Here is a 17,089-nt window from a genome sequence, read left to right as displayed (position 1 = left end):
AAAAAAAAACCATAGTTATTTTTTGTGTTTTACTTGCTCAAAAGTAAATGTCACACAAGGCTTATTCTGAAGTACAGCTGCTGCAAACGTGACAAACCAGACAAAAATGACCGGACGGGCCCCTGTTGGCTCTTAAAGAGGCCGGATGAGCTGAATACGCTGCTGCTGTGATGGGATGAAGCAAATGCCTATGTAGTTCAGAGGTTTCTAAACACTCCCCATCAGCTCCCTTCTCTTAGGGAAATAGTTTCTTTGTGATTTTGTTTAAAAACAGACAAAACCAGCCATCTTCTCACATGTACTTTTAGCGCAGAATTTGGGGTAGGCAGAAGGATTCCAGATAGTTCCTGGAAGATCGGTGAAACATTTTTACACTTTGCTTTCTAAATGGAACAAAACCAAATTAAAATTGGTCTGATGTTTTGTATGAACCGTGCATTTAGACATAACTTTATAATTTACAATTATGCTTAAAAATCTTGCCCCAAAGAAGAAAAGGAAAAGATCTGAAAAAGCACGAATAACAAAACCCATTATTTTGTCCTTTATGGACGAGTAGGTTAAATATGACACTAGTATGTAGGTACTGCCAGAAGTCTGCGTCACCGCTTTGAAATTTGAACAAATCAAATTCCAACATATTGGTTGTTCCTCAGCTGACAGGACACCTACCATCTCCCAAGGTTAACGTGCAATGACACTGTGTGACCGCTGAAGAGTAACTGCAGTGCTGGGAAACTGCAAGGGGCCCGAGGAGGAACTAAGGAAAGCCGCTGATATTCCAGAAAACAAAATTAATTGCACTTTCTGGGCCAGGGAATTAATTGTATGCTCTGATATATGTGGACTTCGATTACATGAGTACTAGGCATCAATTTCTCCTCATCCAGCTCTCATTTTTCACCTACTGTCTCATTCCAAGATGCTGTGACAGTGTAACTTTGGGCCTCTTCGGAGCTTTCTATTACCCTTTCTCTAACAAGATCTTTGTGTCTTTGGAGGGGGAGGAGGGCTTATTTATTTTTAAATTAAATGAACCTCATTTAACTTTCGATAGAGCAGATTTCAAGCAGCAGGTTTACTGTAACTGAACTGGGTATCCTTCAATTCTTAGCTTTGAAATGATCATAGGTATTTTGGGGAACGCTCTCCGCCCTCCTTTACAGAAGTACAGCTCCAGACTACCTACCTATAGTGATAGCTATATACAAAACTACTGCATCAGAAGTAAACCAAAGCCACTGCTCTAGTTACGAAGCACCTGGTTTACATTCTGTTGTACTTTTTAAGGTTGCGAAGGCACATGATCATTTGGCAAACTGCAAAGACTGTTTTGGGGGATCCCTATGTAACCCATTTAACAGAGGGTCTCGGCAGCTCTCTTTTCTACAGAAAAGATATATGCTAGTTTTCACTTGAATTCACCCTTGGTGTACTCTATATTCTGCAGTTTTTAAACAGTTTCCTCCTTCCACAGTTTCGTAGTTATTTACTGCTGTCATGGTGCTGACTTAGTAGCTTCTGTGTTAGCATCCTGGCACTTAAATGCAAAGAAGAAGTTTTAACAACTTCTCTCTGCTCTGCTTTTTTGATGATTTGATTTACTAGGCAAGAAGTAACGAAGCAAGATATTTTAAATGCACGCCAAAACGAAGTGCAAACGCGTATTAACAAGGCTGCAGTAAACAGAAAGTTTGTTTCGTAAAGTTCTATGTCAAACACGTAACAGAAAACCAGAACACCAAGCACCTTCAAAGTGATGCCGTAACAGTCCACTCGTGCAACTGCATTTTAACTGAACTTGACTGTACCTAGAAGCTTTGCCTGTCGCATTGTGCTACTGGTGATACTTCTTCCAACAGACAGAAGACGGGTTGTCTACAGTACTATGAATAGTTTGTGCTACACATGCTGCACTCACAGTCAAGAAGGGAATGAAATCTACAGGCTGCGAAAGTGTGAAATGTCTACATGCTTCCTCCCTAAATTTAGCCCCGCCGCCTATCAAAACTTCAGCTTGTACTTGTTTCTGAGGTTTCTGGGGATCTGGCTTCCCCAAATGTTCTGTAAAATGCTGGATGCGTTTACATCACCTGGCAAACACAAAAGCAAACCTATTTATGTGTGATCTGCAGTGTTTATTTTTTCCCCCAATTTGGCCGTTTGTGGAAAGACGTGGTACTTATCAACAGCCAGCATTTCATTCATTTCACGTCACGAAGGCCAAATTCTGCCTCTAATGAGCACAGACTAATCCAAGTGATGTTGAGAGGCCACAATAAGATGGCAGTATTTGGCCTTCCTGACATTCTGCATCATCATCAGCTGCTACAGCATTCAAGTACAAGAAAAGATGATTTTAGATAAGCACAAAAAAAGCAGAAGTAGAGTCATTTAATGACCTGCATGAGTTTAGCAAAAAAAAGAAATGACTGGGCTAATTGTATCTGGGACCACGTAGGTCTTAATTCAGGCAGAAATTACTTTCAAAATAACCAGGCCTCTGTGCTCACACCATTTGGTTTAAGCTCCACTACAACGTTCCATTTCCAGCAAATACACTGCAGGAAACAATCACATACTGACAGGGAAGATGTAACAGGTCTCGTCTAACTGTGTGAAAAGGAAAGACAGAGGGGAAGGTGTACGCGTGCTTAATAAAGACTTGGATAGTTGGGACTAGATACTGGCAGTTGTGAAAATAACGTTAAATGCTTGATAGCGTAGAGCTAAAAGCAGTATGACTGTCTAGATGTTTGTCCCAAAACACATATGTAATAACATTTCCATACTGCGGCATGTGCTTGTGGTTTGGACATCATAGAGAAGAAGCTGAAGAAATTTGGTGTAACGGAGATGAATGTTATTGGTCATTTCAGTTTACTTCCTTCATCCCACTCCTATACAGGCCACTCAGTTCTTGTCTACTCTTACCTCCCCATTCGCTAAACATCTACAGGGCACCTTTAAGACTGATTCTGATGGCATGCAAGACATCCAGAAAAACTGAAGGTAAAAAAAAAAAATAATAAAAATCCCAATTATTTACAAACCAAATTTCTTCCAAAGTTTTGCATGAGTATTACGTGGGACCTCTTAAAGACAAACACACATTACTACAGCTACCCGGAGAGAAACAAACAAATGTGAAAACCAGTAGAAATGCATCCTGAAAGGACTTCTCTACACAGCAGCCAGACAACTTGCACATTCCTCAGGGAAAAAAAAAACAAAACAAAACAGAAAAACAAAACTACAAACAAACAAACCCCAATAAAAAACAACCCAAAGATCACATGTTACTTATAAAGTGCTTTGCATGGACAAGGATAGCAATTTTCCTTGTGCTTTTCCTATGGGCTCAAGAAGCATATTGTAGACTAATGGGTAATGAATCTTCACAAAAATAAGTTCATTTTAAGCAAAGATAGAATAAAATTCCTAACAGTTATATTTTAGCAGACAATCTTCTGCCAGCACGACCCTTGTGGAAGGAAACTAGGGCTTTAAACAAGCTCCATGAAACACATGACCGTTGAACCACCTGTACATACTTGCTCTGATAACGGTTTCTTTCGAGAGAATATTAATTTCCAGTATGCCCGACACATACAAATTTGGCCACAGCCCATACAGGGGCTGGAGCAATGCGCGGGGTGGAAGGAGAGCGAGCAGTGACTACGCTTCACCCAGCCTCTGGGAGCCTGTATCTGCAAGTGCTCTCACCTGCCTGCTGGCCCCAGTGGCCCCAGGCTCCTTCCATCTCTTAGGTACTGGCCTCAGCTGACCGCCACCGTCCCTCTGTCACTGCAGCGGCGGGGAGGCTGTGATTTCACTGGTCTGCATGCCACTGCTCGCTCATTAGCTTCTCCCCACTGGAAAGTGGCTATTGCTACTATTTAAATTCCTGCCAATCTCAGTAAGGAAAAAAACAAACCAAACCTTACAGCATCTGAAGACCCACAGCAGACAAGAAAAAATTTGTGCTTTTTTTTTGTTTTTTTTTTTTTTTGTTTGTTTTTAAAATGCATCCTGTACACAAAATTGATTCTATTCATGTACCAACATGAATCACTTCATTCTTGTAGTGACTATTAAGTCATTCACTATTGCTGTCTTGCTAATGTTTGCGGAATTAATATGAATACACAGTATTTCAGTTATAATTCCCACTTCAGATTAGTCCGGTCCCTATAACCCCAGTAAATATTTACTGACACACATAACAGATTACCAGCAACACCGCAGAAATCCAGGGTTTTATAAAGCACATTCCACTACCGATGTGCGTTTCTCCCTTTCGCCTGGGAGCAACCTTCTGCAGACAGAAACAGTCCGATTCTCCTCGGGAGGGAAGGACAGAGTCCTCACCCACTACACCCAATGTTTAGTACGGACACCACATTCACACACATTTAACTCCTTCATTTATTTGTCGTGATTTTGTTTAACACCACCCACCCACCCCCCTCCATCCCCCAGCGAGAACCTCCCCTGCTAGAGGGGGGTCAGTTCTCCTGCCTCACCTGGGGTGGTACAGGGCAGATACAAATCAAAGTCTGAAAACTTCTGTCTGAGCTTGAATTTCTTTCTAATGTGGTCTGACTTGCCTCTGTACAAATAATTTACATGTAATACCACATACCAGAGAACTCTGCAAACAGATCACATCACAAGATATTCTACTAGAGGTAAACAATGTGCAGAACTTTACGAGCTGTTTCCCCCACCCCCCCACCCCCCACCCCCGACTCGGTAACTTGTCAAAAAGCTACCAACCATTTGAAAACCAGGATTGGAGGACAGGAAAACAAAGCACTCTAATGGAGATACCGCCACCTTCATCCCAGTTTGCAAAGCGTACGAAAAGGGAAAGACCAACGGAAGGGAAGAGATGACAGGGAGGAAAGCAATGAGAGGAGAAGTAGTCAGCGTGGATCCAGCAAGTACCGTTTTGTTTTCATCTAACAACTTGCCCCTGGGACAAGATGTTCCACATTTACACACACACTTATCAGAGGACGTTTAGTTAACAGGATAAAAATCCTTTAAAAAAAGCTCTTGAAAGTACCAAAACATAATTTTCGGAATGTCTAATTCTAGGGGGTTTTGTATTTGTATTCAATTCAACCTGAGAACTTTTTTCCCCATTTATGAAAACATTACATATTGGTAAGGTACCTGGCATTAACCTGCACCCTCGTTTAAAATAAAACTTTTAAAGTAGGTACATACACCATTCGCAGTCTGTATCAGGAATTCTACAGACTTCAGATGCTGTGGTAGCATCTTTGATAAATACATTGTATCATATGATACAAAAGAAAAAAAAAATAAGAGAGAGGACAATCTTGCTACATTTTTTTTTTAAACTTCAGTTTGTTGCTGGACCAACAAAAGAAGGATATACCTAATCCTTCTAAAAGATGTTTTATATGCACACACCAAGAAAATACTGGAAAAGGTTAAGGTTGGTGGTTGTTGTTTGTTTTTTGAAGATAAAGTAAATCTGAAAAAAGGTGCAGCAACATCCCCTTTTCCTTCAGATTAAGCTCTTTGCCTTTAGAGTAACATCTCAAGCTACCATCACCCCATCGTTTTAATTTTTCTGGAATAAAACCCAATAATAGAGACAAATTTAGGTGTTTGACATTGTCATAGAGTGAAAAGGGGATACTGCATTGTCCATAAATCAGTGAGTACACCAGGAGGAAAAAAAAAAAAAAGAAAAAAGATGAGAACAGAGGATGATTCTTTTAAATTAGCACTCATCAGAGATTCAGCCTCTGATGGCACGTTGTTAGAAGGAGAAAGCCCACCGGCAGACCATCCAAAGCAAGTCTCCTAAGTTGCAGCAGCAGTTCCGTCCCCTCATGCCCGAGCACCACACTCAAACCACGAGCGCCCTCTCCTCTCTCCTGGGAATGATGCCAACGGCACAGGCAGCCACTGCGGGTCTCCGAATGCACGCGGTGGTTTGTGTTGAAGGAGAAACACTGGCAGCAGAGGATTCTGGTTCCCAAAAAAGGTACTTTTTCCCATTGTGTTGGACTGGCAGTTTCATTCTGCTCCACTTTTAAGCTTATGGATATCTTTTTCTAAATTACTTTAGGTTTTTGTGGAGCAGAATAGAGTTTTGATGTTAAGAAACTGTAGGAACACAAGACTTAAGTAACAGAGTGGGTGCTGCCATGGTGCTGTGGCTACTTGAACGCTGCAAATTCTCCTGTAGAGGGAGGACAAGAGCTTGGTTTAAATAAGGTGATTTCAGTTACTAGGTGGTCAGAGATTTTCTTCAGGCTAGTTGAACATTAGGTTGAATATAAAAGATGTTAAAAATGCAAACTGTTAAAATTAAAGCACAAAAGAATACACAGTGAGAGAACATTGAATACAGACCCAGCATATTTTACCGAAAAAGAATTTCTTGAAAGCAAGCTGTGCCCATTCTTCCCAAGACAGAGGTCTGAAAGTTCAAGCAAAGTTTAATTCATCATGCATTTGAAAATAAAACGTGTCAGTTTAATTTCACTTTAAACTCCTTATTGCACATTTATCCTCCTGCAAAGCAACATTTGCAATAAATGCGTCAGACTGCAAACTAATTTCTATTCTGGTGTAAAACTGGTTTTAATAACAAACAACTATTTGACACACCCGTTAACCTTTAAAGACTATATATACTAAAGTGCCTGAACATTTAGCCAGTATTAAAGACTGCTGGAATCTGGTTTAGAGACCAACATAGCAACCTACTGTGAGGAAAAGTTATAATGATGAGATTGTCTACTCACTTCCAGACCAGAAATTAGGCCCCACTAATAGGGAGCACCACAAATAAAGCAACCCCATGCTTCCTTCAGAATTACTGAATAAACAACAGTCCTATGCAGTGCTTTCACATGCAGTGATCTCCTGAAATTCTACCTAGTTTATTTAGCGTCAGACAGACTGGTAGTCCCATTTCAGAGACGATGAAACTATGGCAGAGAGTAAAATTGCTGCCCAAAGTCTTAGGAAGTTTGCCAAAACATTGAATAGAAGCTGAATCTAAGCTACTCAACAAACTTCCGTCACCCACAAAGAAATTGTATTCTATAGGATTTTTAGGGAGGGGTGTCCACTATGCTTAACCAAAAGGACTCAGGAGCAAAAGAAAGAACCCATGTATGTAACCTCCCCTTATTGGGTTTGACATTAATTTTGTGTTAGTTTACGCCCCTTTCTTGACAGCACTCGTCAGAGTTCTCCTAATAATGAAGGAGTGATAAGCAGACGTAGAAGACCCTATTGTTTTGTTCAACAGGAGCGTGTTGAACGCCATTACATCCAAACAACTGCCCCCTATCTTGGTGTCCTTCCATCCTTTCAAGAGCAAGTGTCTTGTTGGCTTCGTTTTTTCTTAAGATTCTTATTCTGAATACTGAAAACAAACCAGAAATATCCCTGCAAACAAACCAGAAATATCCCTGCAAACAGAATTTTAGGCTGATAGCAATAACTCCATGGAGTGTCTTGCTCTATAAAGAAGAGAACCAAGAGCAGCGATCAGCAGTCTGCATGAGGAGGAGGAAGAAAAGGCATCTAACAGGGCCTGGCAGGAATAGCTGATCCACCTGATCTAAGGGAACATGAAGAAAGCAGGGAGAGGGGAGAGGGCTCTGTGCGTCGTAGGAAATGAGAAGAGAGTACACCCAAGGTCTAATGCAAGGGTGGCTGGCACAGGGGGCTGCGACAAACCTCAAGCTCTATGTGTCTTGATAGGCTGTGGTGGTAGGTTTAAGTTATAACAACAAGAAAATAAAAACTTTACGATGGATCCAATTGCTTATTTTACTAGTTCTACCAACAGATAAAACCCTTGCTCTAACATACTCTAAATATTTGATATTTTTTTCTTGCTCCTCTCTGGCACATTTCACAGATTTCCCAACTCTCTTCATAGTATCTTCTAGAAACACCTCAATTTTTGTACTTTTTTTTTTTAATCTTTTAAGATTAGAAGGACAAAAAAGTCATCAAGTATTGCCTGCGAGGCTAATTTTTAAGAATGACATTCATGCTTAGCTACACTTTCAAAACATGCTCTACTTAATTTATTTCTCAGTCTGCTTTCCTAAACTGCTGATTAAAGATCAATTTATAAACAAGAGATTGCTCCCTCATTACTCATCTTGTCCTTCTGCCCATTTCTGGTAATAATTCAGTTTTTAATAGTCGTACAGGGATTTCGGAAGATAAAAGATGAACCATTAATTGGGAAAGGGCAATGGAAAAACAGGACCAGAAGTTAAACATTTCAGATAGATAGAACGGTAGCTATAAAAAGGTGATTTTTCAGACTTTTCTGCCGTTTAAATAAAACCTTAGCAAAGACATTTTATTTGACAAGCTAATGCTAAATCTCCCCTTTCAAAATTCAGGTGCTAATCTGATTTGAAGTCAACAGGAGACCAAAATAGTTAACACGTTCGTCTAATAATAGGACTATGTTGACTGAACATGTATAAAATGTGGTTACTGGTAACAGCTTTCCCTACATGAGGAATGTAGATGGCTACACCTATCCATATTACAGGAATCCTCCACTCTGCTAAGTGTTGACCAGACTTCCTAAGGAGTAGCTAAAACGCTTTCTGTCACCATTTCTATTCTGAAGATGTAAAATACCTGTAGCTGGTTCTTTTAACTTCTGAAAGAAACCCTACTTGTAGGAGAGGGAGAGCAAACACAGGCAACCTCTTCCTGAGACTCAGATGCGTACAGATAAATGAAGTAACCTGAACTGTTTTCTAGCAAGACAAGAAGGTCTTGCCCAAGAGCAATGAATGGACGAAATTAAGACACCTTAAGGAATTTGCTCTGATATGCCCTGTCCTGCAGGAACAGGATCATCCTGATTCTGCCCTGCTAAGTCTTCGCATACCATTCCATAATGGCCAATGCTCATCTAAACTGGGACTACTGCAGTCCCACTCTCCCTCCTGACCTGAGCTGTACCAGAGCAATGACCTGCCTGTTGTGCCACGCCAGCACTAGCTGTCCCTGAGGCAAGATTGCTCAAGGAGCTGGCATAGCAAACGCTAGCTCAGGCTGGTGGGCAAGGAGAGTCTTCTAACCTGTTTTTGGAGAGCTGCTTTGTTGGTAGTGGAGGGAACCCACTCAACTGCATGGAACAGACTCATGGAATTGGACAGCATCTGCCAGTGCAAGAGTAAGGAGATGGGCCGTGGCTGCTCCAAATGAGATCAGCTTACCATGAAGCTATGAAACCACGTGCTTTCCGATTTGGGATGTGAAAAAAACAACAGATTTTTATTCATTGCGAGCCAGACATCTGATGCGCTTTTTACCATGCAAAACTTCAGACACTTGCTTTTACTGGTAACAAGGAAATTCCTTTTCAAAGGATGGACACCATTTGAAAATCTACACTTCTTACAGAGCCCTTTCAAGTTAGTCGCTACAGTCTTTTCATGCTTGTCACATGCAAAGCAAGTGGAAACCATTTTAAATGCACACTTTCAAAAAATCTGTACTAAAAAGGTGATCCAGTTCTTTGATGTGCCCAAATAATATATTATAAGGGCATGTTCTGAGCGAACCTGCTGCCCCTGATTCCTGGAAGGATTTAAGATGCAGTTACCAATCTCTACTCTCACAAATGTATGTTATCTGGATTCATGAGGTTACTAAGATGTATACACGACATCTCAACTTTACTCCTTATCCTGGGGTAGATGCCATGTTTCTCAGAAGGATCATAAGAAGAATGGTTCCTTCCAGGTCCGTGCTGGCCTTGTCTACTGAAGTAGAGAGTAACAGACTTATCGAAGGGAAACACCAAATTCCAACACCTTGCCTGGATTACATTCACAGGCACAGAAAAAAAGTACGACAAAGAGGGAGTTTTCAGTTGGATCTTGTGTCAATCTTTTAGTATGGATGCTACTCACCGGCTCAATAAAAATTTGGAACATACACTGATGTGGATAATTAGTATCCTCAGAAGAACATACAGCAGCATTTATGAGGATCTGGTGTCATTCTAAAAGGTACCAATACGGATTTTGTTTCTTATACCAAGATGTAGGGAAGTAAAGAAAGAAAGAATCTCACATAGTATAAACTACCCCTCCAGAAAAGCCTGGGATTCTACAGACCTGTTTTCAGGACCAATAGGTGTCTGTTTCTAACAATATAGCTGAGTTGCATTTTTGAGAACACTGACCCAAATCCACAGGCTTATTTAGGCATCTTCATCCTACATATGTTCCCAAATCTCATTTGAAGCAGCAATTACAAACTATGGAAGTTAAACCCGTAAATGCCTTTATGTCATATAAAGTTAATGATCCACAAAAAACAACCTCCTTTTAGGCTTCATAAAATGTTTAGTGAGAAGCTAAGCTCACGTTATGGCCATAGATCCCAAACCGTGCTCGACGTGTAAGAACAGGCCACAGAGGAGGAATTCTAATGTGCTGACCCTACAGCAGGAAACGGGGCCAAATGTGTCTAAGAATGGCAGCATTTTCTTCCCTCCATAAGTGTAGTTCCTGTAGCACAGAAGAACAACCTTAACAACAAGGAGGATTACACTACTCCACAGAAAAACTTGTTTGAACTGATCTGACAGACCTGAAAAAGAGTAAGCCTCGGCAGGGTAGTGATGATGATTCTGCATTCTCCATAACTCCCTGCGTGGTTAATTAAGCCTTGTCTGCCTGGGATAGAGCATTTCTAGATTCTGCAGGAGACCCAGCAGCATCCTCTTGTTCTTACTGAGATGGGCATTGTAGCCTGTCCTGAATACCACACCCCAAAGCTTAAGAAGCATTCCTCCTCACTGTCTAGAATTAAAAAAAAATATTAACAAATAAGATGGAAAAAACCCACTTAAACCCCGTTTTCTTTTTAGGACAAGCCGGCCAAAATGAGGTGACGCTACCAGAAAGATGGGAAACAGATTTTCTAACCCAATAACAACTTTTGTCCTCCATAACCACTTCCATATAGATTTCAACAGCTGAATTTTCTTGTCTAACAAAATGAGAAAAGTTAGTTCCCAAACTGTTCCAACAGCAGAAGCCAAAAAGACCATTAGAATCCAGCCAGGAATTACATACATCTCTCTCCAAGCTCTCTAACTCTGCCTCCTGTTTTAAAAGGCTCAGTTGCCAGACAGAAGAAAAGAAAACCCTTTTTGAATCCTGATCTATTTCAAAAACCTACCACTAGCAACATAAAAACTTCTCTAAGTATGAAAATCAGAAGCCATCAAGAACACTCCTGGCCCTTGAAACAGCAATAGCTTGTTTCCGATGCAGAAGAATCTTTGAAAATTAATAGCTTAGCAGTTTAAAACAAAAAAAAACCCACACAACTAGTTTCAAAATATGCAAGAACACAGTCAATGACATTAGTGTTTTCGTATCTGACGTCAAAGACTGATATAACCTGAACTACTACTTTGATTCACCTCTTCCAGAGGAATGCTCCAGAGGAAAAATATAATCTTTAAAGTGAGCCAATAGGATCTTGGTAAGGTGTCTAGCTTTCTCAGTTAGATATCTAGTCTAACTCATTCACTTCTAGCCAAACTAGGAGCTTTCATACAAAAGTGAAAAAATTCGTCACTGAACAGAAACATGTTCAGTGGTATTCTTAACAATATTAAAGTAAGTAAAACATTTTATATTAACAGAATTCATGGTACAATACTGATTTCCATGAAAACAACTGCTTTTTCAAATCCTCTTTTCCTATTATGGGTGTTAGCAGCCTTTTCCTCAAACTATTCAGTTATGCATGAGATCTAAAATATTTTTTTAATTTTGAAATCCATGCTAATTGAAGGATACAGGCACCATTACCAGTAATATTCTTGCAGTTCCCCAAAAGCAAATTCAGAATTTATTCTATGTTGCATTGTAATAGAACGTTTTCAGATGGTCTAAACTATAGCAGGTCAGAGTTATTAAAGCAAAAATAAAAAAGTGAAAAAAACGCCCCACTCCTCGGCAAGAAAAGATGTTCTCTAAACAGCACTATTTGAAACTTCAACATTCAAAATAAAAGTCACATGTCGCTAAGGTCTCTCTTTGGATTCTGTGTTGTATCTGCTCACTTCTGCTGACCACCAGAAATTTTGACCGTGCTCAGCCTTGAAGCTAGGTTTGTTTTTCCAATTGTTTCCCACATACGAGTAGCATTACTAACTGAGGAATCTAAAGCCTATTGCTCAAATATAATGACCTCAACTGAAGAAAAAACAAAACAAAACACTACACCACAGCTTGAGTAGATTAAAACCAAATACACTCCTGAGTAACTAAATCCAACCAATAAACTAGGCAAAAATGACACAGGCAAGCAAAAATAACACCCAATGACCTTAAGAGGATTTTTCCTTGTTTTGAAGTGACTTTTCCCATTTCTTTTATGTGACCTTATAATTCTTCTTGTGTCAGCTGTTCCCAGAGCATTCCTTACCAACACAGACTTTGTGCTCGGGACGTTCAATGCCCAGTGTTGGGAAGTGAGTCTTCATTCCCACAGTAAACCTTAAAAACATAGCTGGTAGGAACCGAGAACACACACGTGTGGTTCCACGCACAGGAACACACCAGCACACAGACACACAGGCACATGCGTTCACATTTCTTTTCAGTGTACTGGAAACCCACCGTATCCCCCTGCTTGGATGGGTGTTTTTGGAGAAGCACAAGCATATAGACTAAAATCCTCTGTCTGGAAGCCAGCCCGGTTTAATGAGGGCTCAGATGCACTGCGGTGAATTTTTGGCAATGACCGGGCCAGAAGCTCAATGGAGGCAAGAATCTACAAACAAGTAGAAAATAAGTGATCAAATATATTGTTCCGAAGTTGTAATAGTCTCTTAAAAGCAAAGGCAGAACATCAATTAGCTACAGAAAAATATTTATAGACAAATTTAAACAGAAACATTTAAAAATAGATTACTGCATTGCACTCTGACGCTTATATCCTCAAAAAACTGAAAAGGACTTTTTGGGAAGACACTGTCTCATTTTGCCCTTTAAGAGGGCGTATCGATTTCCCTCTGTGAGCATAATGAATATAGTTGCCTTTTATTTGCCTCCTTGTTGATGCGCTAGTCCCTATACCTACCATCGCTGCAAACACAGCTTTGGCAGCAGTTTGCTTAATACCATTTGCCATAAAGCCAGCAGGGGGAGCTCCTTATTTTTTGAAAACGCTTTGGTTATATTCAAAACAACCAAAAAAATAAGGTCCCCCTCCAAGCTTTTAGAATCCAGACCTTACTCAGGAGGCACGATAAATCAAGCTTTGTAACAAAACTATCAGTTTCCCTTCATAAAGCTTTGGGGAGAGCAAGGCGGGGAGGTATAAAGATTTCTGAGAAAGTACACAGCAAGTTTTAATTTGTGTGTCTAATGGCGATTATTAATTTCGCTGTCTCCCAGTTGAAACTTTCTCCAACACAAAAATGCTTTTCCAACTACATAACTCATTTTAATGCCTGCTTTTTGAATCGAAAATACACATTTCTGATTAAACAGCACTAACCAGGTACGGAATCGGTACTCTTATGAAGTCATGCTATAGTACTAATCAAAAAAATTTTGAACTGGCAAGTGAGTTCATAACTGATCTTTATCTTTAGTATTTGAATTGTAACGTCTACTAAGAACTAAAGAGGAACATTTCTCACCTGTGGAAAAAGGGGTCTCTCATCTCTCTTCTTTTTTAAGCATTCGGCCATTAGTCTCTTCATAGCTTTTGGACAGTTGCTCCGTACTTTGCTGAGGTCTGGAGATAGGTATCCTCGTCCCACCATAAAAATTATCTTTATTTAAGGGGAAAAAAGATCAAAGCGGAATAAGATGAGTCCACAAAAACAGTAACAAAAGATGAACATTTTTTGCCAAACCTTTTAAGTCCTGGCAGCAAGTTTTCTGCTCCCAGGAAACATTATCTGGTACTGAAATTGCCAAGTTTCTTAGAGTAATGCTTGCTAACCTATTCAGTACAGAGAAAAAATTAGATTTTCCCTCCACCTCCTAAGAGAGATTTCTGTGAAACTTGAACACTAGTAAATGGTTACCATTTATAGCAATAGCCATCTAAGAAATGGTTCTTCGGTGTCAAAAGCTGTTATAAAACCAAGAAGAAGCAACCCTGTGGCAGGAACAGAATGCCTAAAAATAAATATTCTGTAAAAATAAATATTCTGTTTTATATTGTAAGTCAACAGCAAGCTCACACTGAAATGTATTTTAAGAAACACTGGACGTGAGATATTAAAAACCTTTACCTTTTGAGAATAAATTCCTTCATAGACTTTTCCACTACAAAAGCTTATTCTTGACTTCTGACCACCTTTCCCACCCCCCCAAAAAAACCCCACAAAAGCAAAAGAGAAACTGCCTCTCCTCTGTAGAAAAAGAGACAGACAGGCTTTGTATTTTCACGGTAATTCCTTTAACATGGAAGGCTTATATTTCATCTAAGGATAAAACTTAAGCATAATACAAAGTAAAGTAATAGAAAACAGGAAAGCAAAGCATAAATATGGTTAATGTTCTCTTGGATATATAAAAAAAACCATCAAACATCATCATGTCAAACCAAGGTCAAATGCAATGTGGTTTGAGTACTGCAGTTGCACTGACACTAAAAAGCCCTTTCGAAGTAGCTCATCAAAGATCCATTCATGCTGCAGCAGATAATCACTACCTTTTCTGACTGCTCAGACAGACCCAGCAGGTGTATCAGACCTTATATTTAACGAAGGGTAACTATTTCATATCTTGACACTGGCCAAAAAAAAAAAAAAAAAAGGCCAAAAAAAACCCAACCCAAAAACTAACAGAAAGACCTCACTTCTCAAGCAAGCTATACATGTTATTTATACTAATATAATCCTGGTCCTTTTTCAACTTTCTGATTCAGTTGCATCTGTGTTGGCACCAAGGAGTATAAAACTCCCATATGGTTTCTTTAGAAATCCCCATGTGCCAGGGCAGCATTTCATAGTAAAGACTTGTCTACCCTATCCCTTACCTCTGCTGCAAGGAGACTTACTATCATCTAGAAGTTACTCTTTTCTAAACAATTACACTACTTAAGTTGAAACTATTCAAAATTTGTTATCATTTATGTTTCCAATACTCTCTTTACAAATAATCCAGGGGTTAAACTTTTATTTTAACCAGAGAAAAGCGAGTATCACTACAAGAACAGTCCTAGTCTGTCTAGAAAAATCTGTCAGGGTGAGAGAAACACTCTGAAGTGCAACAAGAACGATGCTTTGCTCACCAAGACTTTTAGTTACGTCATAGTAGCTGATGCAGATGCACCAACACAAAGTAAGCAATATTTCCGTCTTTTCAGACAACAGATGGGGAGCAACAAAACTCAAGACATCAGATCCCATTTTATATGTTGGCTTCACTGGCAATTTAAAATTTGTTTCGGTACTCAATTGCGAGCACCCACATCACCAGGTTCATCTTTCAAATCTCAAAAGGTAAAAACAAAACAATGCCCGAATACTGCCTTTAGAAGGCTATGTACGTCTGGCCAGGAATCCAGACATTTCTCTTCTTTCAAAAGGCAAAAACAATTAAAAATAAAAAATAATAATAAAAAAAGGAGTCACTCCAAATTTGATGAATTGGGATGAAGTGTTCTGACAAATACGGAAGCAGCCTTATAAAATGGCATTCACAGATGAACGTTGCTATGGTTGCAATTCTCAAGTACTGACAGTGAAAAAACAAGGGATGCGGACACAGAAACAACATAAATATATCACCGCCCAGACATGCAATAGTTTGCACCAAGGATCTTGATGCATAGATACTATTTTCAGATTAGACAGAGAAATAATGAATCAGATATGCCTTCGCAAATGTCCCTATCCTGTGGAGATATATTACAGGCGCGTGGTATCATTAGACTTAAGGAATATTTGTTCACAATTAAGTAGTCTTCTTACAGGATTCACACACTCTGGAAAGTCATATACTCCATCAAGCAGGATTTGAGAAATGCTGATATCCTGAAATTCAATTAGATGGTGCACGCATTTCTCAAGATTGAAATGAATATAAAACATTCAGTGAAATGATTGCTGTTCCATTTTGTCAGTCCTGCTGCTGAACTATTATTCAATGCTGGGGGGGCTGGGGGGGGGAGGAATAACTGAACATATGGAGGATCATTTCGCCTTTGCAGAACTGTTCTAAACTAGATTACTATTAAGTAACCTGCTCTCTCCCTAGTAAGTATCCTGGCAACCAGATCAGAAGCTGAAAATCTACACTTGAAATAAAAAAAAACCCAAACAAAATACCTCAAGAGAAGTAAGTAAATAGGTGCTACGTGGCTGAGGCGGATCTAGAAAGTGTAGAAACGTCATCTTGTAACATCGGCATCAGAAACACAAATCAAATACACAAAACATCAGAACATGCACTTCACAAGGCTGAATCCATCTCTGTTTCAGGCCACAGGTGACTGAAGTCAGTCCCTTCCCTTACCTGGTCCCTGTTGTTGATGTTTGAGTACGGTAACTGCCCAGTCATCAGTTCGTAAAGAACAATCCCAAACGCATATACATCCGACTGAAAACTATACGGGTTTTTATCTTGCATCCTAATAACTTCTGGTGCCTGTACCATAGAAGAAAAGAATTAGATTTTATTTCACCACATCAGGTTGCGCCTCACATACCAGAAACAAAACGTGGAGACTTGTCCAGAGTATAACAGGTGCAAGGCCCACTCTTGCCCTCAGATGTTACTGGGTCCTACTATAGAGTGGATGTTGACACGGGTCTCAAAATCCATTGTCTCTTTTTAGCTTGGTGACCCCTTTATTCCTCTACGACAAAACAGAGTGACCTTGTCCAGGCCGAGAAGCTATTTTGTAACTACAATTATGACACTGAAAATAATGCCAACTAACAGAGTCTTCAGGTTTTTTTCACGGAGAAAAGGAGAAAGCGGAGTTGCACAGGAGGTCGTAACCGTACTTCTTATTAAGACTTAAGCAAGTTGTACAGCTTTTTGAGAGTAAC

The 17,089-nt window shown here is 39.7% G+C and overlaps 1 protein-coding gene across 4 annotated transcripts in view; it reads right to left on the bottom strand.

Annotated features, from left to right (window-relative positions):
- Positions 1–4,751: 4,751 nt before the first annotated feature.
- BRAF (B-Raf proto-oncogene, serine/threonine kinase) overlaps positions 4,752–17,089 on the bottom strand; it is an 80,673-nt gene continuing 68,335 nt past the window's right edge. For 3 of the 4 annotated variants that reach the window (XM_054189154.1, XM_054189152.1, XM_054189153.1), the window contains 4 exons: positions 16,551–16,682; positions 13,718–13,852; positions 12,690–12,843; positions 4,752–6,226 (listed from right to left, as the gene is read on the bottom strand). In XM_054189154.1, the coding sequence (XP_054045129.1) occupies positions 6,204–6,226; positions 12,690–12,843; positions 13,718–13,852; positions 16,551–16,682 (444 nt within the window). In that variant the 3' untranslated portion in view covers positions 4,752–6,203. Of the gene's footprint in view, positions 6,467–12,689; positions 12,844–13,717; positions 13,853–16,550; positions 16,683–17,089 lie in introns of all 4 variants that reach the window. The other variant, XM_054189151.1, reaches the window with a different exon arrangement.

This window comes from Rissa tridactyla, chromosome 1 (genome assembly GCF_028500815.1).
Source record: "Rissa tridactyla isolate bRisTri1 chromosome 1, bRisTri1.patW.cur.20221130, whole genome shotgun sequence".
In the NCBI taxonomy this organism is placed as follows: domain Eukaryota; kingdom Metazoa; phylum Chordata; class Aves; order Charadriiformes; family Laridae; genus Rissa; species Rissa tridactyla.
This window is presented reverse-complemented; position numbering and strand designations above follow the sequence as displayed.